Source organism: Pristiophorus japonicus, chromosome 3, assembly GCF_044704955.1.
Source record: "Pristiophorus japonicus isolate sPriJap1 chromosome 3, sPriJap1.hap1, whole genome shotgun sequence".
Classification (NCBI taxonomy): Eukaryota; Metazoa; Chordata; class Chondrichthyes; family Pristiophoridae; genus Pristiophorus; species Pristiophorus japonicus.
In genome coordinates this window covers 212,112,338-212,139,235 of record NC_091979.1, presented here as the reverse complement: position 1 = coordinate 212,139,235, position 26,898 = coordinate 212,112,338, and the positions used below count along the sequence as shown (strand labels likewise).

General features: G+C 46.8%; 1 protein-coding gene across 1 annotated transcript in view; it reads right to left on the bottom strand.

The window, feature by feature from the left end:
• rbm44 (RNA binding motif protein 44) overlaps positions 1 to 26,898 on the bottom strand; it is a 191,738-nt gene that overhangs the window by 27,765 nt on the left and 137,075 nt on the right. The window contains exons 13-14 of the mRNA XM_070876231.1: positions 16,271 to 16,356; positions 15,913 to 15,986 (exon numbers count right to left, since the gene is read on the bottom strand). Of these exons, the coding sequence (XP_070732332.1) occupies positions 15,913 to 15,986; positions 16,271 to 16,356 (160 nt within the window). The remainder of the gene's footprint in view (positions 1 to 15,912; positions 15,987 to 16,270; positions 16,357 to 26,898) is intronic.

Sequence of the window (26,898 nt, the reverse complement as noted above, 5' to 3'; positions counted from 1 at the left end):
ATTAATTAGTACAGATAAGGTAAGCCATTAACATTACTTCAAAATAAGACCACATTCACGATTCATAAGAAAGATAGACCAGAATACATTTGAAACTAATGTAAGTAAAATTAAAACACAAATACTAGAAATAAAATTCTTTATTCAAATGGTGATTATTTAGAATAATCCGCCAGGCAGGGTAAAGGGAAAATATAATACTACTGGATGATAAAAATGGGAAATTAAGGGTAACAAAGGGACAAGCTTTGATGGGCAGAATGGTCTTTTATTGTCCTTAACTTTGAAATGGGGAAAGGCCATTTAGGCACAACAAGCCCCTCACTTTTTGAGAGATCAGCCCCATCTTCCTACCATATCCTTTAATTATTTACTCTCCAGAAACAGATGCAATTGAAGGGTACAGTATGAATAGGCTCCAGAAATGATATCCTTCCATGGTTACTTTACTGCACAATCTGCGAGTGCAAAAAGTTCCCTTGACTTTACTCCTCCCTCCTAGCATTCTTATTTTAATTCACACTTCAAATATAACAAAACTTTTCCAGTTACAATTCTAGTTGAGAATTTCAGTTTTTGAATTCAAATTTCTGCTGAACTGAAACTCTTAACTGCTAGAAATGAGCAAAATTCAAAGCTCGTGCAACTGCCTGCTCGTGCAATTTAATAATGCAGATAAAACATATATGGGATGGCTCCAAAAGGAGGATATAGGCACATATCGAACAGGGTGTATTGCAGACAAAGGGTCCCTATTTTCCACTTGTTGGATTTTTGGCGCTTGCACATATTAACGTACGACTTTTTTTGTGTACGTTCACGGCAGAAAAAAAAATTGGGACTTGCGGCAAACAAATATTTGAATTTGGGGCTTCAAGTCTGCACTCTCTGGGCATGCGCGAAAAAAGAAACCTCCTGGTCTGGATCACCCCTTTGCGATTGGATTATTTTTCCTTTTGTGATGGGATCATGCTGGCTGGATCTTTCTGCAATTTTTAGCATTAATACCTGCAAAACATGGCTGAGAGGGAAGTGGAAGAGGAATTCGAACGACAAGGAAAAGAAGGGCCATTCGATTTCTCCCACACGAAGTGGTATCCCTGGTAGATATCGAGAGGAAATGGGAACTCGGGGAAAAGCAAAAAAATGTAAAACCTGCTACAATGGCTCAACGTAAAAGTGGCAGAGGGAGGGAGGGGGAGGGGGGGTGAAGAGGGAAGAGAGAGAGAGACAGAGACAGAGACAGAGAGAGAGAGAGAGAGAGTGTGTGTGACCACACAAAAGGATACTCTCTTTAAAAAGTTCTATTTTCATCTTTGCAGTTGAAGAATGCAAAGATCAGGGATTACAGAAATCGTACTGGTGGAGGTCCACCAAGTAAGCTGCAATTAAGCCAGCTGGAACAGAGGATCTCAAATCAGATTAAAACTCACCAGAGCAGATCCACCACCAATGTTGACGCTGGGCCTAGGTCAAAGAGACAGGGCAAGCCCTGCAATTTGCACTGTGGATTGGCTAAATACTGCGTGGGTTAGCTAGGCTTTAATGGATGCTTTCGATTAGCCAAGCTTCAGTTTATGCAATGTGCTATCATTGTGGTCTTTGAAAAGACATAAGAACATAAGAACATAAGAATTAGGAACAGGAGTAGGCCATCTAGCCCCTCGAGCTTGCTCCGCCATTCAATAAGATCATGGCTGATCTGGCCGTGGACTCAGCTCCACTTACCCGCCCTCTCCCCGTAACCCTTAATTCCCTTATTGGTTAAAAATCTATCTAGCTGTGACTTGAATACATTCAATGAGCTAGCCTCAACTGCTTCCTTGGGCAGAGAATTCCAGAGATTGACAACCCTCTGGGAGAAGAAATTCCTTCTCAACTCGGTTTTAAATTGGCTCCCCCGTATTTTGAGGCTGTGCCCCCTAGTTCTAGTCTCCCCGACCAGTGGAAACAACCTCTCTGCCTCTATCTTGTCTATCCCTTTCATGATTTTAAATGTTTCTATAAGATCACCCCTCATCCTTCTGAACTCCAACGAGTAAAGATCCTGCCCCTGCGCTGTGTGAGCCGCGTACGTATGTCTCCTTGCCCCCATCCCCTGCTGCTACACAAACATCTCTGCTCTGTTATGTTTTACAGCAGCTGCACGTCAGGAAGAGGCAGGAGGTGATCCAGAAGGACAAGCAGAAGTACCAGCAAATGTAGCACCTGAAGGACATCCAGAAGAGAGTCCAGATTTATTTCCTGATTTTGAGCAGGACGATCTGGATGAAGGCCAGCATGAAGATCCCCCCACTGATCAAATGGTCATATTGGACCTGCAGCCGGTGGAGCCCATGGATCAGGATGTGGGTCCCAGTGTGATCCAGCAACTCACATCTGTGAGACGGATGCCCAATAGGGTCAAGGAGCAAGGCACAGGTCGGAGATGGCGAAAGAGGGTGGGGAAAGGAGAGCTGAACCACAAGCGCAAGTAGACATGGTACAGCTCATCGGGATGAGTGGGGAGAGTATGCAGCTAATCAGATCACTCCTGGACATCATGGGCGAGGTGAGGTGAGGTGAGGGTAGAAATTGCGAGACTGTCAGGAGAAGCAGCAACACTGTCTGGAGGAATAGGACCACCACTGGTGGGAAGATTAGGGAGGGAATGGTGGATGCAGTTGATGCACTGTCGGGACAGCTGATGGGGAAATTGTCTGCCATATGTTACGGAATGTTGCAGGTAGCTGCTGCAATAAGGGAACACACCCATTCAACACCACCAATTGGCGGAATCAACTGCTGCCACTCAAATCATCCCCAGACCAACCTAAGGGACTGTGCCACAGGGTGATCCACAGCTTGAAAAAGACGAAGACGAACCCGAGGCTTCCAGAAAGATGTCTACTAGGTCTGCCCCTGTCCAATCCCACCAACGAAAAACAAAAAAAATATAACCTTTGGCTCACCATGGGGCCGAGGAAGTCTGCTGCGCCAACGAACAGGGCTGAGGGTAGAGGTACCAGGGCGGGCAAGAGGGGCACTACGCACTAGTGGTCGTTGAATAAGGGGGAGAGTATCTTTGTTACTTGTTTTGTTAATTTAAAAATTTGATACAATAAAGTTTTGTTAATTGAAAAAGCTAAAGTTTGCGAGGTCTAAAGTTTGATACATGTTAATTGAAAATTTTAAAGTTTGATATTTCCTCATTGAAAAGTCAAAAGTTTGATACAAAATGTTTTATTAAAATTAAGTACAAATGTTTAATAAGCGTATTCTTTTAATTTAACCAGAATGAGTGCATTATTTTGCAAATTTAACCAACAGTATATATTAGACCAACATAAACCAACATAAGAGATTGGTGTGCAAAATTAAAGCACATGGTGTTGGGGGTAATGTACTGACGTGGATAGAGAATTGGTTGGCAGACAGGAAGCAGAGAGTCGGGATAAACAGGTCCTTTTCAGAATGGCAGGCAGTGACTAGTGGGGTGCCGCGGGCTCACTGCTGGGACCCCAGCTATTTACAATATATATTAATGATTTGGATGAAGGAATTGAGTGTAATATCTCCAAGTTTGCAGATGACACTAAGCTGGGTGGCGGTATGAACTGTGAGGAGGACGCTAAAAGGCTGCAGGGTGACTTGGACAGGTTAGGTGAGTGGGCAAACGCGTGGCAGATGTAGTATGATGTGGATAAATGTGAGGTTATCCACTTTAGTGGCAAAAACACGAAGGCAGGTTATCTGAATGGTGGCAGATTAGGAAAAGGGGAGGTACAACGAGACCTGGGTGTCATGGTACATCAGTCATTGAAAGTTGACATGCAGGTACAGCAGGCGGTGAAGGCGGCAAATGGTCTGTTGGCCTTCATAGCTAGGGGATTTGAGTATAGGAGCAGGGAGGTCTTACTGCAGTTGTACAGCGCCTTAGTGAGGCCTCACCTGGAATAGTGTGTTCAGTTTTGGTCTCCTAATCTGAGGAAGGACGTTCTTGCTATTGAGGGAGTGCAGCGAAGGTTCACCAGACTGATTCCCGGGATGGCAGCTATGAAGTTTAGAAGGATGAGAGGGGATCTCACAGAAACATAGAACATTGAGGGAACTGGACAGATTAGATGCAGGAAGAATGTTTCCGATGTTGGGGAAGTCCAGAACCAGGGGACATAGTCTAAGGACAAGGGGTAAGCCATTTAGGACTGAGATAAGGAGAAACTTCTTCACTCAAAGTTGTTAACTTGTGGAATTCCCACCGCAGAGAGTTGTTGATGCCAGTTCATTGGATATATTCAAGAGGGAGTTAGATATGGCCCTTACGGCTAAAGGGATCAAGGGGTATGGAGAGAAAGCAAGAAAGGAGTACTGAGATGAATGATCAGCCATGATCTTATTGAATGGTGGTGCAGGCTCAAAGGGCCGAATGGCCTACTGCTGCACCTATTTTCTATGTTAACATTATTAAAAGTGCAAACAGGTGTAAACATGGTATAATCAAACGTGCCGTTTAGCCATCAGGCAGAAAGACGTACACGGATTAGCCACTGACGCAAGTCTCTAGCAATGGCTATAGATGCCCGTGGTTGCCCCATCCTCCTCCGCTGTCATCCTGCGGCTTGAGGTGGTTCCTCCGCCTGCTGCTGGTCTTTCTCCTCCTCCTCGTCAGCCTCCTCATCCCTCCTTCTCCGCTCAGGAGGATCTTCAATGTCCAGTACATGTCGTCCCCTCATGATGGCCAAGTTGTGCAGCATGCAGCACACGACAGTGAGAGTGACGTGGTGAGGGGAGTATTCAATAGGCTAAGGTCCAGGCATCGGAAATGCTACTTCAAAACACAACTGTCCTCTCTATGATGCTCCATATTGTACTGACGCTCTGCCTCAGTGCAGGGTTTGCGTACGGGGGTCGTAAGCCAGGTGGCGAGCTTGTAACCTTTGACCTGAGCAACCAGCTCTGCCCTTCTGGCAGCTCCTGAAACATCGCAGATATAATGCTCTCTCATAGGATGAAAGCATCATGGATGCTAGTGGGATATTTGGCATCCACTGCCATGCACCGCTGCAGATGTGTGAGGAGGACACAAAAAAATCTGCAAAAGGACATAGACAGGCTAAGTGAGTGGGCAAAAATTTGGCAGATGGAGTATAATGTTGGAAAGTGTGAGGTCATGCACTTTGGCAGGAAAAATCAAAGAGCAAGTTATTATTTAAATGAAGAAAGATTGCAAAGTGCTGCAGTACAGCAGGACCTGGGGGTACTTGTGCATGAAACACAAAAGGTTAGTATGCAGGTACAGCAAGTGATCAGGAAGGCCAATAGAACCTTGGCCTTTATTGCAAAGGGGATGGAGTATAAAAGCAGGGAAGTCTTGCTACAATTGTACAGGATATTGGTGAGGCCACACCTGGAATTCTGCATGCAATTTTGGTTTCCATATTTACGAAAGGATATACTTGCTTTGGAGGCAGTTCAGAGAAAGTTCACAAGGTTGATTCCGGAGATGAGGGGGTTGACTTATGAGGAAAGGTTGAGTAGGTTGGGCCTTTACTCGTTGGAATTCAGAAGAATGAGAGATGATCTTATCATAGAAACATAGAAAATAGGTGCAGGAGTAGGCCATTCGGCCCTTCGAAATGTATAAGTTTATGAGGGGGCTTGACAAGGTGGATGCAGAGAGGATGTTTCCACTGATAAGGGAGACTAGAACTAGAGGGCATAATCTTAGCATAAGGGGCCACCCATTTAAAACTGAGGTGAGGAGAAATTTCTCCTCAGAGAGTTGTGGATCTGTGGAATTCGCTGCCTCTAGAGCTGTGGAAGCTGGGACATTGAATAAATTTAAAACAGAAATAGACAGTTTCTTAAACGATAAGGGAATAAGGGGTTATGGGGAGCGGGCCAGGAAGTGGAGCTGAGTCCATGATCGGATCAGCCACGACCATGTTAAATGGTGGAGCAGGCTCGAGGGGCCGTATGGCCTACTCCTGCTCCTATTTTTTTAAGAGATCGTCACACACCAGCTGCACATTTAGGGACTGGAACCCTTTCCTGTTGCGATGAGCCTCAAAATTTTCCAAGGGTGCTCGCAAGGCGATGTGGGTACAGTCAATGGCACCCTGTACCTTGGGGAAGTCAGCAATTCTGGAGAACCCCACAGCCCTGTCACTCATTGTCTGCGTGATCATAGGAAAAACACAGAAAAATTGCTGCATTAGCGAACGCAGTCTGCCTCAGTTGCAGGTATGAGTGCCTCTCCCTATAGACTCGCTGAGGGCAAGGCCTCCTCCCAATCAATCTGTCTCCCCGATATCGGCGTCAAATTATTCGTTGCCTCTGCATGCCATGTATGGCCAGCAGCCTGATCACATCAGGCAAGCTAAAAATTGCACCCATTATTGTTATTATGCAGATAAATAGTTAAATAACTGACATCTTTTCTCTCCGTTTCTATCCACAAGGCTGAGTGATGCCCTAGATAGGACCACATCCTGATCCGAGCATGCATTTGTTTGTACAGTGATTTTCTTGGATCACCCATGACAATTGGTGACTTCTAGCTTGTTGCTGTGCCTGTGCACAAAACATCCCGTTTCGGATGCTGACCGAGCTCGAGGAATGGGTCGGAGGAGTGCCGACCGGGCAGGATTGCAAGCTCGAACAGACACAAGCACAACTCGACGCTCGGCTTCAAAAGCAGTCTGGACTCTGTCTGGCCGAGCTTGCGATCCTGCCTGGCCTGTACTCCTTCGACCCGTGCCTGGAGCCTGGTCAGCATCAATTGTGTTGGGGTGGACAGTCGCAATTTGGGTGAAAAAGAACCCAAACGGGAAGAGTTATTTCAGTTCCCTCCGAAAAAATTACACATTTGTTTTTTTACATTGTCTCGCTCCAAAAACTCGGAAATTACTTTCCAAGTTATTTTCAGAGTACCCTGTCCAAAAAAATCTGTGTATTTGTACTTTATTTTGTCTTCTTTTGCCTGGCCCCAATGTCCTTTTGTGCGCCGCACCGATTTCCTTAAGTTCACAGAAGGTTTTTTTTTGTTGTTTCCCCCCACCCCGCGGCTTTTGGGCAGTGTGCACTGCGCTGAAAGAAAAATTGGGAATGGCCAAAATCGCTTAACTGCACAAAAACAGCCCCCGATCCCGTTTTCACTTGTGTCTGTGCCAAAAATGTTTAAACTGGTGCACATGGTCGGCGCCGGCATACAAACGTTGGCAAAAGTTGGAAATGGAGGATTTCATGCCAAAAAACTGCGCACACCAAAAATACAATGCACAATTGTGATGAAAATAGGGGCCAAAATAACAATATCACAACAAACTGTTTATGGGTTGGTGTAGTTGCTTAAAAAGAGAGGAATGGCATTCATATAGCAGCTTTCATGGTGTCAAGCATCCTATAGCACTTCATAGCCAATGAAATACTTTTGAAGTGTAGTCACTCTTACAATGTAGGTAAATGCGGCAGGCAATATGCACACAGCAAGGTCCCACAAACAACAATGCGATAAATTACCAGATATGTTGATTTTGGTTCTTTATCATGAAGTGATTGGCACACTAACATAACACGGAATATCCCAAAATACACACTAACCATTCACAGAGTCAATAGGAATGATCACAAGGCTCTAGTATGGTTGGAGAGAACTGGAATAGCTCCCAATATCTGACCTGTTTTTGGTCAAGATTAAATATGGAAAGAGTAAGGATAAAAATAGAGACTGAAACCACAGGCAACTTGAGAGGGGAATCTAGGGCAAGGACAAATCAATTCTTGAGGAAATAAAAGAAACCCGACGTGCTCAGTTCTTAGTTGGAGTGCTGGTTGGAAGCATTATAGGGTCCTTCAGTTACCAATGTCAAGTGAAGACTTTCCCCAAGTGATCCAAACAAACAAGTGAATTTGGGGAATCCCAACTTGAAATGCACCTCCATTGTGACACTTAAGCAAAGGTTCTGATAGAGAATCATTGTATTGCACAGAGCAGGCAGCCATTCCCATTGTCCCCCAATCAGACCCAACAACAGCGAAGAGCTTGAAAGTGTTGGAGTGGATTTTCGGACATAGCAAAGCAGGATGGGGTAAGCCACAACTAAATGAACTTTGTACCAAGAAGCCTATCTGCTGTCCCTGATACGAACTCTGCAGCAACAAGTGACTCCTGGCCAGGTGCAGGCCACTGTTTCATAGAAAGCTTTGCAACAGAATAACTAACCACAAAAGAAGATACAGAGGAAGGGCCCCCAAACTCGCTCCATGCTATCAGATTTCACTAGGACTAAAAAGTTGTATGTAAATGAATTGCGTTGCCATATGGATTGATTGGTTGTATGTAAATGAATTGCTTTGCCATGTGGATTGATTGGTTGTATGTAAATGAATTTAAATGATTGTATTCCGCCCCCTGTAAACTGCTTATAACCCTGCGGCACAAGGCACTCGGGGAGAATGTGATTCGCAGGTCGCGGGACCTCAACTCTTCTCCCTGAGCTCTGTTAGCAATAAAGTTGTCTCTCTTACTTTACTAGAGTCTATGTGAATTTATTTTCACGAACAAATTGGCGTAGTCGGCAGGATACCACGGAGCTGGATAGTCGTATGACCCAGTAGAACGGGACAGTAGTCAATTTCTGACCACCCAGAAATTATACTGGGGGAAGCAGCTGACCGGCGAAGTGGTATCAAACGAATAAAATAGATTAAGTAAATAAAGAGACATAACTTGATAGTATGTGAAAGCATGTGAAAGTATGTGATAAGAGTTAAGAAATTCAGACTGTAGTGGCGTACAACGCAGACTGAAAGTAAAGTAATTAGTGATGCGGTGGTTGATTATTTTAGTCCAATGTTCATAGAAGGTGATATAGAAATCGGTGCAGAAGGGAGCTGATCACTCCAACCAAGAGCCGGACTCCGGTGGTAAGGAAAAACGTTAATCTTCGTGAGCAAGACAAGAGGTCTCTGCGAGGTGAATCGTGGCCGTGAGTATTTAAGTTCGGAAATTCCATAAACTAAAGGGGAATACAGAAACATAGAATAAACATCTTCAATGGCAGGTAAGGAAACGGACGTAAAATGTGGACTACCCGGGTCCCTAATTAACTCTTACATGACCGATTGACAAGTCTTAATTTAAAAAATTGCAGAAAGACGGCTGGGATGTATCCCAGACATTAGAACAACAACGAAATTGGATGGCAAAACAAAAGAAAGATAAAACCAAAAAGGCCGGAGTATTACTAGTATATCAGTTAGCAGGACTAATTGAGCAAGTAAAGGACATGAGAGAAAAGGGAAGAGAAAAGTAAACAATTAAGTCAGGCACAAGGAAAATGTCGGGAATGGGAAAAGAAATGCCTGGCGTTAGAACAACAGATTCAGAACCGTTCCTAATAGGGGGGGGGGGGGGGGGGGAGAAACAGCCTCACTGCCCCCTTCCGAAGATTACCAAGGTGAGGCAACAGCCCCGGGTCAGGAAGATCTAGAAACCTTCCCGGCGGCACCAGTCACCAGGGGAGGAACTGCAGCGAATCCCACTGCAACCTATTAACCATTTACCCCCGGCAAGAGACAGCAGATAATGGCATTCCTGGGCAAATTACAACCCCGGTGTGCGAATACCAAATTTTGGGCAGAGCTGGATACAGTTTGGGTGGGCCACCAACTACACTTTAGTTAATGCCCCTACTAATTGGAGTAAAATTAATACAACCAAACAACAAAAGGGGGAAAGATTATTCCAGATATATCAAGAATGCTCTGGACAAGGAAACCCGGGCCGCAGCGACCGAGCATTTAAGGACGGACTATCCGCTGCACACCAGACCATTATAAAAATGGGAGTAATTGTAACCCAGGATTATGATGAACTGGTCGAATGGGCTAGTGGCGTTCAGGGAGGGGGCGATGAAAAATCCCAAACAAAGATAAAACAAGAAAGGGTTTTTTGCAGCAGGGATGGGGTGAGGACAGAAAAAGGGGACATGCCATAACTGCGGGAAGGTGGGTCACTTTGCCAAAGAATGTAAGGGGAAACGCATGGAAAAGCAATGCACATATTGCGGCAAAAAGGGACATTTAGACGCGACCTGCTATAGTAAAAATGGCTATCCTAATAAGGCAAGGACCCTGTCAGAACAGGAATACCAGCAGTGGCAGGAGTACAAAGCCATCCTGTGATGCCCGGCGGCTCCTGTACAAAGTAAAAAGGAGGGGAGGATATATGTGTCTGCACTAGTAGGGGGCCGACAGTGTGAGATGCTAGTGGACACGGGAGCCTCAATATCCATTACCGATCTACCCCTTCACGTAACCGACAAAAAGGCTTTAATAAACGGAATAGATGGACGGCCAACACCGACCTACCTGAGCATCACCCAAGTGGTGGAAATTGATAATTTATGTATACCCATGAGATTTTACGTATGCAAGAATCGTGAGGGAACAATATTGGGGAATGACGTAATGAAGGAATTTCAGGCCCTGATTGATTGTGGCAAGGGGAAATTAACATGGCCAAAGGCAGATGGCAGTAAGGGAGATTTGGGACAGATAGCTCACCATATGGAAAGTTTAGGTGTAGCAACAGCCACAAAAACCAACTGGCATACTGAGACTGGAGGATATGGCGGCATTTGTGCCTCTGTGCCCGGGGTTTGGGCACAGACAACACTGGATACCGGAAAGGCGGACATGGACCCTATTAAGGTCCCTGGACCATCTCATACACCACACCGGCAATACCCTATAAGACCCGAAGCCAGAACAGCAGTGTAGAAATAGTAAAGGGACTAGTGGAAAAAGGTATCTTAAGAGAAACTGATAGCACCACTAACTCCCCAACATGGCCAGTAGGGAAGTCAGATGGGAGTTATAGACTAACCGTTGACTACACCGCCCTTAATGTCACCCCCAAACTATACCCGATAGTGACCAGTCCCTCCACAATCCTTAATGGATTATCCCCTAACATAAAATCTTTACAGTCCTGGACATAGCCAATGGCTTCTGGGCAATTCCCCTCGACCCAGAATCACAAGAGAAATTCGCCTTCACGGTGGAGGATAAACAATATACTTGGACCCGATTACCACAAGGGTTCCATAATAGTCCTGCCATATTCCACCGAGTCATGAGCGACGTACTAAAACAAATAGAAGTACCGGCAGGAAATAGTATTTTACAATATGTCGACGACATATTAATAGTTTCAGAAACCAAGGAGGGACATCAGGCAACCCTATACCTGGTGTTACGAGTTTTGGAGACGGCAGGCCTCAAGGTCAACCCCAAGAAAGCCCAGGTAGGGAAACCCAAGTCCTGTATCTAGGGTACTGCCTTTCAAAGGGGTTGAAAGAAATGCCCTCGGATAGGAAAAAGGCTGTCAAGGACATGCCTAGATCAGTAACGGTAAGGGGGGGGGGGGGGGTGAGGAAGGTACTGGGTCTCTTTAATTACAGCCGTAACTTTATCCCTGAGTTTGCAAAGATCGCCGAGCCTATACAAAGACTAGTAAAGGGAGGAAAACCGGCCCTAGACCTTATAGAGTGGGGTCCTGAACAAAAACAGGCGTATAGTAAACTCAAGTCAGAACTAGTCTCCGCACCTGGATTGGGATTGCCTGACATGGGTAAAGATTTCCACATCCACTGTACCAATGAAGATGGGTTCTATACGGCCGTGGTCACCCAAGATCATGGGGATAAAAGGAGACCTATAGCCTATGACTCCACCGCCGAAGGTCCGGTGGTGACCGGATTATCCAGATGTATAGCTGCACTAGACTGCGCAGCTTGGGCAGTAAAAATAAGCGAGCCCGTGGTAATGACCGGAAACATCATTCTCCACACCAAACACACGTTGGTAGAAATGTTAAACACAGGAAAACTGAGAACCGTTTCTAATATGAGACGGGCAAAGTGGGAAGCAGTCCTCTTGCCACCCAACAAAGCAGTAACTATAATTAGAGATGTAGGGGAAAACCCCGCGGAGGGCATAGTGCAAGAGAGAGAGCCCAACAATTGCGGGGACATGGATATGGACATAGAAGAGGATAGAATAAAAGACACCCCCCTTCAAACCGCAGAACAAATCTTGTTTGTGGACGGCTCGCGAAAATACGTAGAGGGACTACCTCGTACCGGATGGGCTGTAGTTAACCAAGATCCAGAGACAGTCAAATCAGGGCGAATTAATGGGGGGTCGTCAGCTCAGGTGGCAGAATTGGTAGCCCTCACCCGGGCACTGGAACTATCAGAGGGTAAGATCGTTAATATCTATACGGACAGTAGATATGCATTCGGGGTAGTACACGATTATATGACAGCATGGGGGAGGAGGGGACATCCCATAAAACACCAGCTGAGAATAGAAGCTCTCTGAGCAGCCAGTAATAAACCAAAACAGGTAGCGGTCATTAAAATTAAAGCCCACCAAAAGGAACCGGAACGAACCCCAGTCCAGATTGGCTGAGTCACCAGGGAAATCAAGCTGTGGACTTAGCTGCACAAGAGGCATTAGAAGAAGAGGAGTGTGAGGAAGCCTCAGTCAGCGCCGCTGGGGTCCGAGACGAACAGATAAGTATCGAGAAACTACACCAGGACACTTCTGAGGAAGAAAGGGGTATGTGGACAAAGCAGGGCGCAACGCAAGGAAAGGATAACGTTTGGAGACAAAACGACAAGGTAATGGCGCTTGAATGCATACAGAATACCTTATTGGAGTTGCACCATGGCCTGTCCCATTCGGGATGAGAGGCCATGACCGGGAGTCTTGGAAGAGATTGGTAGTGGAAGGGGATGGGGAGAGATATTGCCAAACATTGCGTTACGCGCACACAAAATAATTCAGGCAGGCCTATTAAAATTAAAATGGGTCACCAGCCCCGTCCACAGGGGCCATGGGAACATTTACAAATTGATTTCACAGGTCCTTTGCCCCCATCCCATGGAAAAAGATATTGCCTAGTGATTATAGATCAATTTACCTGGTGGGTGGAAGCTTTTCCCACACGTGATTGCACTGCCTCAACAGTGGCAACGATATTGACCGAGCAGGTGATTCCCCAATGGGGAGTGCCTCTTCAGATAGATTCTGACCAAGGCACCCACTTCACCGGGAAGATTGTAAAAACAGTATGCCAGCTAATGGGCATACAACACAAATTCCACATCCCCTACCACCCGCAGAGTTCTGGAATGGTAGAACGCATGAACCATACCCTCAAGAACGCCCTGGCCAAGGCCATGCAAACGTCAGGAAGAACGTGGACAGAAGTATTACCTATTATATTAATGAAGTTAAGAGCTACGGTAAACTGGACAACTGGATTAACCCCTTATGAACTAATGACAGGAGGGCGATGCAATTACCAGAAAGCATCATAACAGGTGGGGCCGACGTAGGCCCATTAAAAGACAAAATTAAACGGTATGTTTTGGAACTGAGCACTCAACTCAAAGGGATGCGAAAATTAGTAAGAGACAATCAGGAAGAGAGAGACGCTCAGAAAGAGCTTGAATGGCTCCCTGACGTCCCGGTGGCGGGACGTCGCGTCATGGTAAAAACATTACCTGAAAAACCAGGGTTTGCACCAAAATGGAATGGCCCATATGAGGTCATAATCAGTGGAGACACCTGTGCCTGTCTGGACATAAGAGGGAAGAATGTATGGAAACATTGGACCCAGTTGAAATTGTACAAAGAAACTAATTAGTAAACAAAAGACATGTGATTCACGATAATGTAACCAGGATACTTGTTTATGCACCCCGAACAGGTGACGACTGCAAGCAAGTCCAAATTACGGCTACTGCTAATGTGTAAATATTGTACTGTTTGAGCGTAACAAACATGTCTAAGATAGCGTATATAATCGCGTTACTCTATGTTGTCACGGTTGTAAAACTAATAGGATTAGAAGATAACTTGTTTTTCAAGACCCATATACGTTTACACGGCAATCGAACCGTGTGTTACCCACTAGCCCAATCAGTAGAGGCCCTGTTCGTGGCCACCCCTGGGTGGACTCCCTGTGACTTATATACGGCGGATACCTCGGACACACCCTGTGAGGGACAAACGGGCGAATATAGAAGGAGTATACAGGGAAGATGCGTGGAATTAATAAATCCCACAGATCCTGTGTGTAGGGGGTCCCGGGGAAAGGACAAAACGGTATGCTCAGACAATGCAAGCTACCCGCTTTGCTTCTCGGGGCAAGGATGGGGGTGTGCATATGCCCGAGTCCCCAAGAATGCGTGCAGACGCAGTGTGCCCGCCAGCACTGTCGAGTGCAGAGGCCAGTTTACTTGCACCTGTAATGAGCAAAGATGCCTGAACGTGATCGCAGGGAGGCAAGTTATCTGCGGTCAGTGCAACGGAACTCATGTCAGCTCAGAAACATGGGCATACCCGTTTGATGCTTACCAATTGGTAGGATCGGGCTCAAATTCAAGGGAACCGAGCAATTGGTGGTATAAGCAGTTCACGAGTGTTAGCAACATCGACGTAAAGTGTTATAGAGCTAAGGAGGGATTCGTGTTCCTCCTCAACGGCACCTTCAAGACCGCAACACCGACCCTCCCGATCCTCTTTGCAGTAGGAACTATAGGACCACTCACTATTCCATGCCCCCAAAGGGGGCATACCCGGAGAAGGATAGTAACACGGGCCATCAGCAAGGAGTTCTGTGCCGATTGGGAGGATCCTATCACGCTGGGATTGTCACTCGGCCACGGGTTCCTCGGGGGCCCCGTCTATGAGGGGGGGGATCAGCGGGGGTAATTAGTGCTAAAAATAGGAACTATCTTATTTGTGGATTAACCATTCTGGGAAACAGCACATCTAAGGGATTGGATGCCATCAACCGGGAGCTGTCTGAATTAAGATTGTATAGTCAGCAGACCCATTATGCCGCATATTATCAGTTAGCCCAACAGGGGGTAGTGTGCACAATAATAGGAGACAAATGTATAACGCATGTTACAGATGAATCATACAATATCACCCAAGCCATTGATGCCATAAGAAAGCAGCTTGACGAGTTCCGACAAGGCCCAAAAAGGAGGAATAGCTGGCTTGACTGGCTATTAGGGGGATCCTGGGGGTCCTATTTAACGCATGGAGTCGTTATTCTTGTTGTAATAATAATTACTTGTTGCTTGATTATCAGATGTTTTAATATCTGCTGTAAAGTCATAATGATCTGAATAGTGCCGGTTGCCAGCGTGATCACCGGAAAAGAACATCTGATGGGAACACCCGGAGACGCCGAGGAAGACGGAGCAGACGACGCAGGCACAGACCACTACCTATGAAGGGTAGGCTAGAGCTACAGGCAAGGCAGGGAAATAACTTGCCTCGAAGGTAGGCACTGAGCCACCTTCATCTGGATTTCGTGAACATCCTCCAGGACCAACAGGGGGAACTGTTGGAGTGGATTTTCGGACATAGCAAAGCAGGATGGGGTAAGCCAACACTAAATGAACTTTGTACCAAGAAGCCTATCTGCTGTCCCTGATATGAACTCTGCAGCAACAAGTGACTCCTGGCCAGGTGCAGGCCACTGTTTCATAGAAAGTTTTGCAACAGAATAACTAACCACAAAAGTTACAGAGGAAGGGCCCCCAAACTCGCGCCATGCTATCAGATTTCACTAGGACTAAAAAGTTGTATGTAAATGAATTGCGTTGCCATATGGATTGATTGGTTGTATGTAAATGAATTTAAATGATTGTATTCCGCCCCCTGTAAACTGCTTATAACCCCACGGCACAAGGCACTCGGGGAGAATGTGATTCGCAGGTCGCGGAACCTCAACTCTTCTCCCAGAGCTCTGTTAGCAATAAAGTTGTCTCTCTTACTTTACTAGAGTCTATGTGAATTTATTTTCACTAACAAATGCAAAGCTTTCAGATAGGTTACCTGTATTCACTATGAAAACGGCAAAGCCAAATTCCAGACACCTGGTACTTCTGAAAAAGCCTTCTTAATTCCATCTAGGAAAGGTGGAAGAGAAATTCTTGCTGTTACATGAATATTGTAATCACCCACAGCACAGAAAGTACCCCCAGCGATGCTCCCATGCAAGCATTCAACACACTCTCACCAGATTCTTCTCTACGCATTTTTAATGCAAGCACTTATTTTATTTTCAGCACAGAGGAATTTGGTGCAAGCGTTTTATATTCATGAGCAAGATCATAATTTCCAGCCTCATATCTTTACAGATGAAATATAATTAAGCAGTATTTGAAATTAAAGCCATTTAGACATCCAGTACCTCTGTTACTGTTCTGGGTAACCCATCTATATAAATGTAACATGCTTGAGCAGTCTCCTTTTCCACAGTTTTATCGATACGAACAGCTGCAAAAAAAATTACAGAATCCATTAGAACATTTAATAAATGAACAGACATGGGCTTGCACCTTACAAATCACCACAGCATTACAAAAAGTGGTGTGATCTTGTGTCAATCAAAACTGAGCTCAACTGCGATGCTCACCAGGAACAAAGCCACCCAGGCTTACAAGTGAAGAATGACCACCTAACTGACATACTGGAGGACAACCAGCACCTATGGAAAAATACAACAACTTGTATTTATATAGCACCTTTAATATAGTAAAACTGCCCAAGGTGCTTCACAGGAGTCATTTAAGACCAAACAAATAAATTTAACACCAAACCACTGAAGAAGCAATTACGTCAAATAAGAGGTAGGTTTTAAGGAGTGTCTCAAAGGGGAGAGAGAGGTAGAGAGGTGGAGAGGTTTAGGGAGAAAGTTCCAGAGCTTGGCAGCTGAAGGCACGGCCACCAATGTTTGAACAGTTATAATCAGGGATGCTGAAGAGGGCAGAATTTGAGGAGTGCAGACATCTCAGGGGGTTGTGAGGCTGAAGGAGATTCGAGATATAGGGAGGGGCAAGGCCATGGTGGGATTTGTAAACAAGGATGTGAATTTTGAAATCGAGGTGCTGCTTAACTGGGAGCCAATGTAGGTTGGCGAGCACAGGGGTGATGGGTGAGCGGGACTTGGTGCGAGTTAGGATACGGACTGTCGAGTTTTGGATGATCTCAAGTTTACATAGGGTAGTATGTGGAAGGCCAGCCAGGAGTGTGTTGGAATAGTCAAGTCTTGAGGTAACAAAGACATGGATGAGCAGAGGGAGGGGCAGAGACGGGCAGTGTTACGAAGATGGAAATAGAAGGTTTTAGTTATGCCACGGTTATGTGGCCGGAAGCTCATTTCAGGGTCAAATATGACACCTAGGTAGCAAACAGTCTGGTTCAGCCTCAAACAGATGCTAGGGAGAGGGATGGAGTCGGTGACTAGTGAATGCAGTTTGTGGAGAGGACCAAAGACAATGGCTTCCGTCTTCCCAATATTTAATTGGAGAAAATTTCTGCTCATCCAGAACTGGATGAATTTAAAGACCGTGGAGGGGTTGAGAGAAGTGGTGATGAGGTAGAGCTGGGTGTCGTCAGCGTACATGTGGAAACTGACACCGTGTTTTTGGATGATGTCGCCAAGGGGCTACATATTGAGGAGAAATAGGAGGGGGCCAAGGATAGATCCTTAGGGGACACCGGAGATAACGATGTGGGAGTGGGAAGAGAAGCCATTACAGGTGATTTTTTGGCTATGATTAGATAGATAAAAATGGAACCAGGCGAGTGCAGTCCCTCTCAGCTGGACGGTGGAGGAGAGGCGTAGGAGGAGGATGGAGTGGTCAACTGTGCCAAAAGGCTGCAGACAGGTCGAGAAGGACGAGGAGGGGTATAGTTTACCTTTGTCACAGTCACAAAGGATGTCATTTGTGACTTTGATGAGAGCTGTTTCGGTACTGTGGCGGGGCGGAAACCAGATTGAAGGCATTGAAACATGGAGTTCCAGGAAAGGTGGGCACGGATTTGGGAGGCAACATGTTCAAGGACTTTGGAGAGGCAAGGGAGGTTGGAGATGCGACTGTAGCTTGAAAGCTCAGTGGGGTCAAGGGGTGTTTTTTTGAGAGGAGTGATGACGGCAGATTTGAAGGTGGACAGTACCTGAGGAGAGAGAACCGTTAACAATGTCAGCTAACATGAGAGCCAGAAAAGGAAGTTGGGTGGTCAGCAGTTTAGTGGGAATAGGGTCAAAGGAGCAGGAAGTGGGTCTCATGGACATGATGAGCATGGAGAGGGGAGATCAGAAAGAAACTGGAGAGAGATGAGAGTTCAGGGCTAACGCAGGGGGGAACCTCAGAGGAAATTTCGACCGGTGGGCTAGGCGAAGGAAGGGAACTGGCAGGGGCAGCTGATCGGATGGTTTCAATCTTTGAGACAAAGAAGTCCATGAAGGCAAGTGTGGTGGAGACAGGGGAGAGGGGTTTAAGAAGATGGTTAGTAGTCGAGAATAGAAGCCGATGGTTATCTTTGCATTCCAGAATGATCCTGGAATAGTGAACAGTTTTGGCAGACAAGAGTAGGACCCGATAGTGCTTTATGTGGTCCAGCCAGATCTGGCTGTGAATGGCTAAACCAATTGTCCGCCACATCCGTTCAAGTCTGCGTCCCTTGGACTTGAGGGAACAAAGAGAGGGAATGGCCAGTGTGGAAGAGAGTAATGGTTTTAATAGGGACTAGGGTATCAAAGTTGGTGGAGAGGGTGTGGTTGAGCAGAAATGTCTTGGTGAATGGAGGGCCAAATGCTGGACAGTTTGGAGTTGATAAGTGCAGTTGAGAGAGGCGGGGGAGCTTTTTTTCCCGGGGCAGAGACAGAAGGAAGTAGGGTTGGGTGGGGGAAGGGGATGTGGGTGGAGAGCGATACAAGGAAATTGTCAGAGATGGCCTTATCTGCAAATGACACGTTAGGAATAGCGAGGCCACCAGAGATGGCAAGGTCAAGTACCCCAGAAAGAGTCAGTACTTCAGGAGCGAAAACTGCAGAGGAGGAGAAATGAAGATACTGAAATTCTGTGTCCTGCAATCGTAAATACAGGGTGTGGGAGTCCAGCCCGTGCAACCGGCCCAACTCTGACCTGACCCTATCCTAAATTCCCAGGAGGTGTGAGAAATTTGGGGCAGGTGGCATGGGAAAAGCAGTGAAGGAAGTCGAAGTACTGCAATTAAAGCTGGATTGCACTTAAATGAGTACCAGCATGCAACAATTTCAATCAATGGATCAAAATGGATGCTGGACGAGAGCTTGGAACTTCATGGAGAATTTCGTAAATATGATTCTGCCTGAGATTATTATGGGGAGGGTATAGAATAGTGGGAGTGGATGGAGAGAGACCTGTCATTATGGCAGATAAAACCATGTGGAAGGAAGTGGCATAGGTAGTGAGTGGCAACTTCCGAACCCCCAGGGCCCCATATCAATTCAGGATGAGGTTTAATGACCTCACATGGTCAGCAGCGGGTCAGTGTGACAGCTACAGGCTGCTGTTAATGTATGTTTTGTACATTTCAGACAGAAGACCTATATTTATCCTAAAAATGCATTCACAAATGTAAGGGTATCACACTGTGCACTAAATACCATGTAGTGACACCTGCACATGGAAGAATCCAGTTAAAGGGATACATCATCTAGCAATGCACACATTGCCACTGATGTCTAAGGTTGCCAACCCGCCCAGATTGTCCTGGAATTAAATAATCCACAGAGGCTGCTTCAAGCAACTTGGGAATTGAATCATAGGGTATTATAGGGACAGAGTGAGGATATTCTCTGAGCAGCTAGAAGCTATGACACCTTCACTCCCCTCCGTGCTCCAAGCACACTTCTCTATCTGGCTCCACTCTCATCAACGGCCAGATTGTGGGTCTGAGTAACAGGTGAAATCAGAGCGACACAAACCTCGACCAGTCGTCATTGAAGGCTAGATTACCTCCGACACTGGAGTTTTAAAACATTTTCTTGATTTTCCCAGCCCAATGTTCTGAAGTGGCCAACTTTCTTGGTAAATGGCTGGAATGGAAAATTGATCCAGTTCAGCAGCACTGTCCATGCCATGGTATGCAAAGTGATGGCAGACTATGACACAAAGCAGCCGTACTAACCTCCATACCATGGACATTCCACTTTCTGAAAAAATTTTTTTTTTTTTTTGCAACTTCCACCTTTAAACCAGACATTAAAATCCAGAAGGAAACAAGGCAAGTATTTTAACATCACGTCACATTAGATTATGCAGGGGAAAAGGAAAATTAAAGCTAAAATAAAAATAGATGGGAGAAAGAGTGGAGAGGGAGGCAAGGCAAACAAGTGGTTTGATTTTATATTGTATTATTAGTACATATTTCAATTGTATAACATTGTTATGGTAACAAAGCTATTCGACATCTGAGCAGTTATATTGGTGTAATATCATCGTTTGTTTGAAAGTCACTATGAGTGAGCTGAAAACTTGTAAAATCAACTAACCCAGGAAAGCTTCACTACTCTTGGAGGTTTAAAGTAAATAACTGAACATATTGGCCCATAATTTAAGGTCAGCAGCGAAGCATGGGCGTTCGTTGCTGGCCCGGAAGGAAGTTTCCCACAAAGATCTCGCTTTGTGGCTTTTCCGACGTGCAACTGAAATCAATGTAGTATAGTGGCAAGCTGCTGTGGCGATAACGAGCTGTCTCAGCAACCAATCGCTGAAGAATTCTCCGACATGGGACCTGGAACTAGAAAGCACTAATAATCACTTTCAAAAAAATTTACAGAGAGTGAAATAAAGATTGGGACATAGCCATTGGGTTAGGGTAGAAACTGAAATATCATGAACAAACTTTAATATATTTTTTTGCAATTACTTTTAAGATCTAATCCATTTTTTTTTAACCCAAGAGAAATTTGACATTCCACCAATATAACATTTGTTTTTCAGGATCAGAACGGTTATTTATCAGTAGTTATTATTCAGATCGCCATTAAAAATCCAGATACACCTCATTTGACCTCGAGCAGAGGCCCAACCAGTCCCCATCCACCACCACCCTTCTCTGTCTGGCTGAATTGGTTCTCACTTTGAACAACTTCTCCTTTAACTGCACTCACTTCCTCCAAATTAAAGGTGTTGCTATGGGAACCCACATTAGATCCTAGCTATGCCTGCCTTTTCATAGGATATGAGGAACATTCTTTGTTCCAGTCCTACTCAGGTCCCTCTCTCACCTCTTTTGCCGGTATACTGATGACTGTATCGGTACCGTTCCCTGCTCTCGCCCTGAACTTGAAAATTTCATTCACTTTGTATTCAATTTCCATCCTTCCCTCACCACATGGTCCATCTTTAACTCTTCCCTTCCCTTCCTCAATTTCTCCATCTCCGAGGATAGGCTTTTGATCAGTATCCATTATAAGCCCACTGACTCCCGCAGCTATCTGGACTACACTTTCACCACCCCGCATCCTGCCAGGACTCCATGCCATTCTCCCAGTTTCTCCATCTCCGTCGCATCTGCTCTGACGTCGCCACCTTTCACATTAGTGCCTGACAGGTCTTTCTTTTTCCTCAATTAAAGGATTCCCCTCCGCTGTGGTTAACATGGCCCTCGACCGTGTCTGTTCTATTTCTTGCACCTCTGCTCTCACCCGTTCCCCTCCCTCTCAGAACCATGACAGGGTTTCCCTTGTCCTCACCTTTCATCCCATCAGCCTCCATGTTCAATGGATCATCTTCCGCCATCTCCAGCATGATCCCACCACCAATCTCATCTTCCCCTCCCAGTATTCCGAAGGGACTGCTCCCTCCGCAACACCCTGGTCCATTCCGCAGTCACCCCCAGCACCTCCTCCCTTCACACTATCCAGGCTCCTTCCTGGTGAAACAGCGATTTACTTGTACTTCTTTCAATTTAGTATTTTCAATTGGGGAGACCAAGTGTAGATTGGGTGAGTGCTTTGCGGAGAGCCTCCTTTCAGTCCGCAAGTGTGACCCTGAGCTTCTGGTCGCCTGTCACTTTAATTTTCCACTCAATTCCCACTCTGACCTCGGTCTCCTACACTATTCCAACGAAGCTCAACGCAAGCTTGAGGAAGAGCACCTCATCTTTCAGTTAGGCACTTTACAGCCTTCTGGACTCAACATTGAATTCAACAATTTCAGAGCATAGCCGCTGCCAATCTGTGGCTCCCTTCCCCACGCCGCCCCCCCCGCCAAGAGCCTGTTTCTTTCTTTTTTACTCCTTGTCTTTAATGGCAACTGGTCATTATCCTGCTATTCACAACCTATCTTGACTAATGTTTTTCTAACTCTTGGCAAGACCCGGTGGGCAGGGGAAGGCCAACTCAAGGAACAAGGTGGAGGTTACACTTTCTTCTGGAAAGGGAAACCAGAGGAAGAACACCGCCTCCACGGAGTCAGCTTCGCCATCAAAAACGAGCTGGTTGACCGCCTCAAAGACTCCCCCTGCGGGGTTAACGAACACCTCATGACTCTTCGACTCACCCTATCACGGAATCAATGCCCCAACACTCAATGCAACAGATGAAACCAGAGAGGGTTTCTACTCCAACCTTGAAAGATCCCTGTCCCGTGTCCAACAAACTGATCCTCCTCAGTGACTTCAACGCCAGGGTCGGCAAGGACTCAGCCCTCTGGGTAGGCGTGATTGGCTGGGGGGGGGGGGTAGGGAAAGCCAACTCCAGCGGTACCCTACTCCTGACAAAATGTCTAGAACGTGACCTTGTCATCACTAACACCCTGTTCCACCAGAAGGACAAATGCAAGGCATCGTCGCAACACCTTCGCTCCAATCATTGACACCTGCTCGACTATGTCATCGTCCGAGCCAGAGATCGCAAGGATGTGCGCATCACCTGCGCCATGACAGGAGCTGACGGCTGCTGGATGGACCACCGCGTAATCCGATGCGTCATTGACATCAACATAGCCCCAAAGCGGAGGGGGCAGCAGAAGCAGTGTCGCAAAAAAGTCAATGCCAGGGCACAAAGACCCAGCTAAGAGAGCCCTATACAGTCAGCTAATCTGGTGTGCCTTGATGACCCCGACGCAGAATGCCCACGGTGCTTGATCTGCCCTCCCGGCCTCCATAACCAGTGCCTACGAAGAGACGCTCGGTCACTCAACCAGGAAACACCAGGACTGGTTTGATGAGAATGATCACGAGATCCAAGAGCTAATAGATCACAAATGCAGGGCATTTATGAGCCTTAAGTAACCCAACTCAGGAGCAGCAAAGCAGCATTACAGATGGCTCAAGGCTGAGGTCCAACAAAATATCCGGGACCGAAAGAACAGGGTGGATGGAGAGAGCACAGGAGGTGCAACATCTCGCCGACAGCCATGATGTGCGAGGATTCTTCATCGCAGTCAAGACCACCTACAGTCCAAACATCCAAGGCCCCACCCCACTGCTGGCCAAGAAAGGGGAAACACTCATCAAGGACACCGAGGCAGTCAGGGTCCGCTGGAAGGAACACTTCGACGATCTCCTCAACCGAGACTCTGCCTTTGACTCAAGTGTTCTCGACTCCATCCCGCAGCATGCTATCTGCCACCACCTCAGTAAAACCCCAACACTGCATGAGGTAGAAAAAGCCATAAGACAGCTTAAGAACAACAAGGCTAAGGGAGCGGATGGAATTCCTGCTGAGGCACTGAAGAATGGCGGAGAGGCACTACTGGCGCGAATACATAATCTCATCTCTCTCATATGGAGGATGGAGAGCATGCCTGGAGATCTCAGATGCGGTGATCGTGACCATCTTTAAAAAAGTGGACAAGTCCAACTGCAGCAACGACAGAGGAATCTGCCTGTTATCAGCTGTTGGGAAGTTGTCGCTAGAGTCCTCCTCAACCGTCTTCTCCCTGTGGCCGAGTCGCAGTGCGGATTTCGTCTCCTACAGAGCACAACGGACATGATTTTTGCAGCACGACAGGTGCAGGAAAATGCAGGAGCAGCGCCAGCCCTTATACATGGCCTTCTTCGACCTTACAAAGGCCTTTGACACTGTCAATCGCGAAGTCTAAGGAGCGTCCTCCTCCGTTTCGGGTGCCCCAAAAAGTAAGCCACCATCCTCCGCCTGCTCCATGACAACATGCAGGCCGTGATCGTTACCAATGGATCCATCACAGACCCAATCCACGTCCGGACCGGGGTCAAGCAGGGCTGCGTCTTCGCCCCAACCCTCTTCTCAATCTGCCTCGCTGCCATGCTCCACCTCACAGTCGACAAGCTCCGCGCTGGAGTGGAATTAAACTACAGAACCAGTAGGAACCTGTTCAACCTTTGCCACCTCCAGGCCAGGTCCCAGACCACCACAACCTCTGTCGTTGAGCTACAGTACGCGGATGACATCTGCATCTCCGCACATAGAGAGGCTGAACTCCAGGACATAGTCGCCATATTTACTGAGGCATACGAAAGCAGGGGGCCTTACGCTATACATCAGTAAGACAAAGGTCCTCCACCAGCCTATTCTCGCCACACAGCACTGCTCCCCAGTCATCAAGATCCACGGCGCGGCCCTGAACAACGTGGGCCACTTCCCTTATCTCGGGAGCCTCCTATCAACAAGAGCAGGCATTGATGACGAGATCCAACAACGCTTCCAGTGGAGACTTCGACCCCCTGAGGAAAAGAGTGTTTGAAGACCAGGCCCTCAAAACTGCCACCAAGCTCATGGTCTACAGGACTGTAGTTATACCCACCCTTCTGTATGGCTCAGAAACATGGACCATGTACAGCAGACACCCCAAGTCGCTGGATAAATACCACCAACGATGTCTCCGCAAGATACTACAAATTCCCTGGTAGGACAGATGCATCAACGTTAGCATCCTCGACCAGGCCAACATCCCCAGCATTGAAGCACTGACTACACTTGATCAGACCCACTGGGCAGGCCATATAGTCTGCATGCCAGACACAAGACTCCCAAAGCAAGCGCTCTACTTGGAACTCCTTCACGGCAAATGAGCCAAAGGTGGGCAGCGGAAACGTTACAAGGACACCATCTAAGCCTCCCTGATAAAGTGCAACATCCCCACTGACACCTGGGAGTCCCTGGCTAAAGACCGCCCTAAGTGGAGGAAGTGCATCCGGGAGGGCACTGAGCACCTCGAGTCTCGTCACCAAGAGCATGCAGAAATCAAGTGCAGGCACCGGAAAGAGCGTGCGGCAAACCAATCCCACCCACCCCTTCCCTCAACGACTATCTATCCCACCTGTGACAGAGACTGCGGTTCTCGTATTGGACTCGTGTGTCCACCTAAGACCTCATGTTAAGAATAGAAGCAAGTCTTCCTCGTCTCCGAGGGACTGCCTATGATAATGATGATCTTGACTAATGTTTTTCTAACTCCTGGCATTGCCATTTGAATTTGGGCTACCATCCCTTTTAGTTTCTCCAATCTCTCCGGTCCTCCAACTTATCACAGACCTTCCCTTTTGTTCTTTCTTCCCCTCCCCCTTTCAGTGCTTAAGAATCCGTTCTTTCCGAACACTCTCCAATCTGACGAAGGGTCATCGATCCGAAACATTAACTCTGCTTTCTCTCCACAGATGCTGCCTGACCCACTGAGATTTCCAGCATTTTCTGGTTTCATTCCAGATTCCAACTGTTATGTATGTAATAACTCGATAGGCTGAATACTGTAAACTAACACAGGTACAAACCTGGCTCTGCTTTATTAGGGCCCAAAGTGATTACATTACATGATGGCTTGCCTTTTATACCTGGGCTGCACACATGTGCGTACAAGCCCAATGACCTCCAACAGTGGCGCCACCTGGTGGCTAGTAACCCCAAGCATAAATACATGACACCAACATCCGCAGTATTTTGCTTTTGTACAGCTCATTTGAATTGGTCTAACTTTTTATGGAGTTTTTAACAGCGATATTTGTGTGGAAAAGGGAACATTTTCATCGGATCAGTGATTTAATTGATTGCTGTCTCTTTGGGGGGGCGGGGGGGGGGGGGTGAGTCCACAGCGCAGCTTGTAGGTGATCAGTGAATGACAGACAGCAACTGCAGGATATCTGCATTCGGCTGCGCATGCGCTAAATCCTGAAGTTGCGGTCAGTTTCAAAGGCGAAATTAAGGCAAACGCTGCCAGTTTGATATCACCAGGACCACAAGTCCTGGGCCATTAGAAAAAGGAGCAGTGCCTGAGGCCCGAAACCAGCAGCGAGAGTGAGACCAGAGGATCAGTGGCGGCGGGGATAAAAGGAGCAGCACCAAAGGTCAGCGGCAAGTGTTTTTGTCTTCTAGTTTTACATTTATTTCATGGTCAAATAGTTCATAGTTTATTTCATAGTCAAATAGTTCATGGTTTAGTTCATATTCAAATAACTAGAGGCATGGTAGCGCAGCTTTGTTCCGTGGAGTGCACATCCTGTGCCATGTGGTAAGCCCTGGATGCTTTGCATAGCCTAGACGACCACATGTGCAGGAAGCGTTACCAGCTGCAGCAACTTGAGCTCTGGGTTTCAGAGCTTAAGCGGCAGCTGAAGTCACTGTGGTGCATCAGCGAGGCTGACTTCATGGATAGCATGTTTCTAGAGATGGCCAGCCCACAGCTTAAAAGTGTGCAGGCAGAGAGGAAGTGGGTGACCACCAGACAGAAGAGGACCACCACACAGTTAGTGCAGGAGCCCCAAGTGCATCTCGCTCTCCAACTAGTATTCTGTTCTGAGTATTGGGTTCCACTGGGAAGTGCAGCCAGAGCCAAGTCCGCGGCACCACGGATGGCTCAGCTGCACATGGGGGTGCGGAAGTAGAGTGGAAGAGCAATAGTGGTCGGGGATTCGATAGTTAGGGGAGCACACAGGAGTTTCTGCAACCGCAGACGCGACTCCAGTATGGTATGTTAACTCCTTGGTGCCAGGGTCAAGGATGTCACCGAGCGGCTGCAGGGCATTCTGGGGAGAGAAGATGAACAGCCTGTCATGGTCCATATTGAT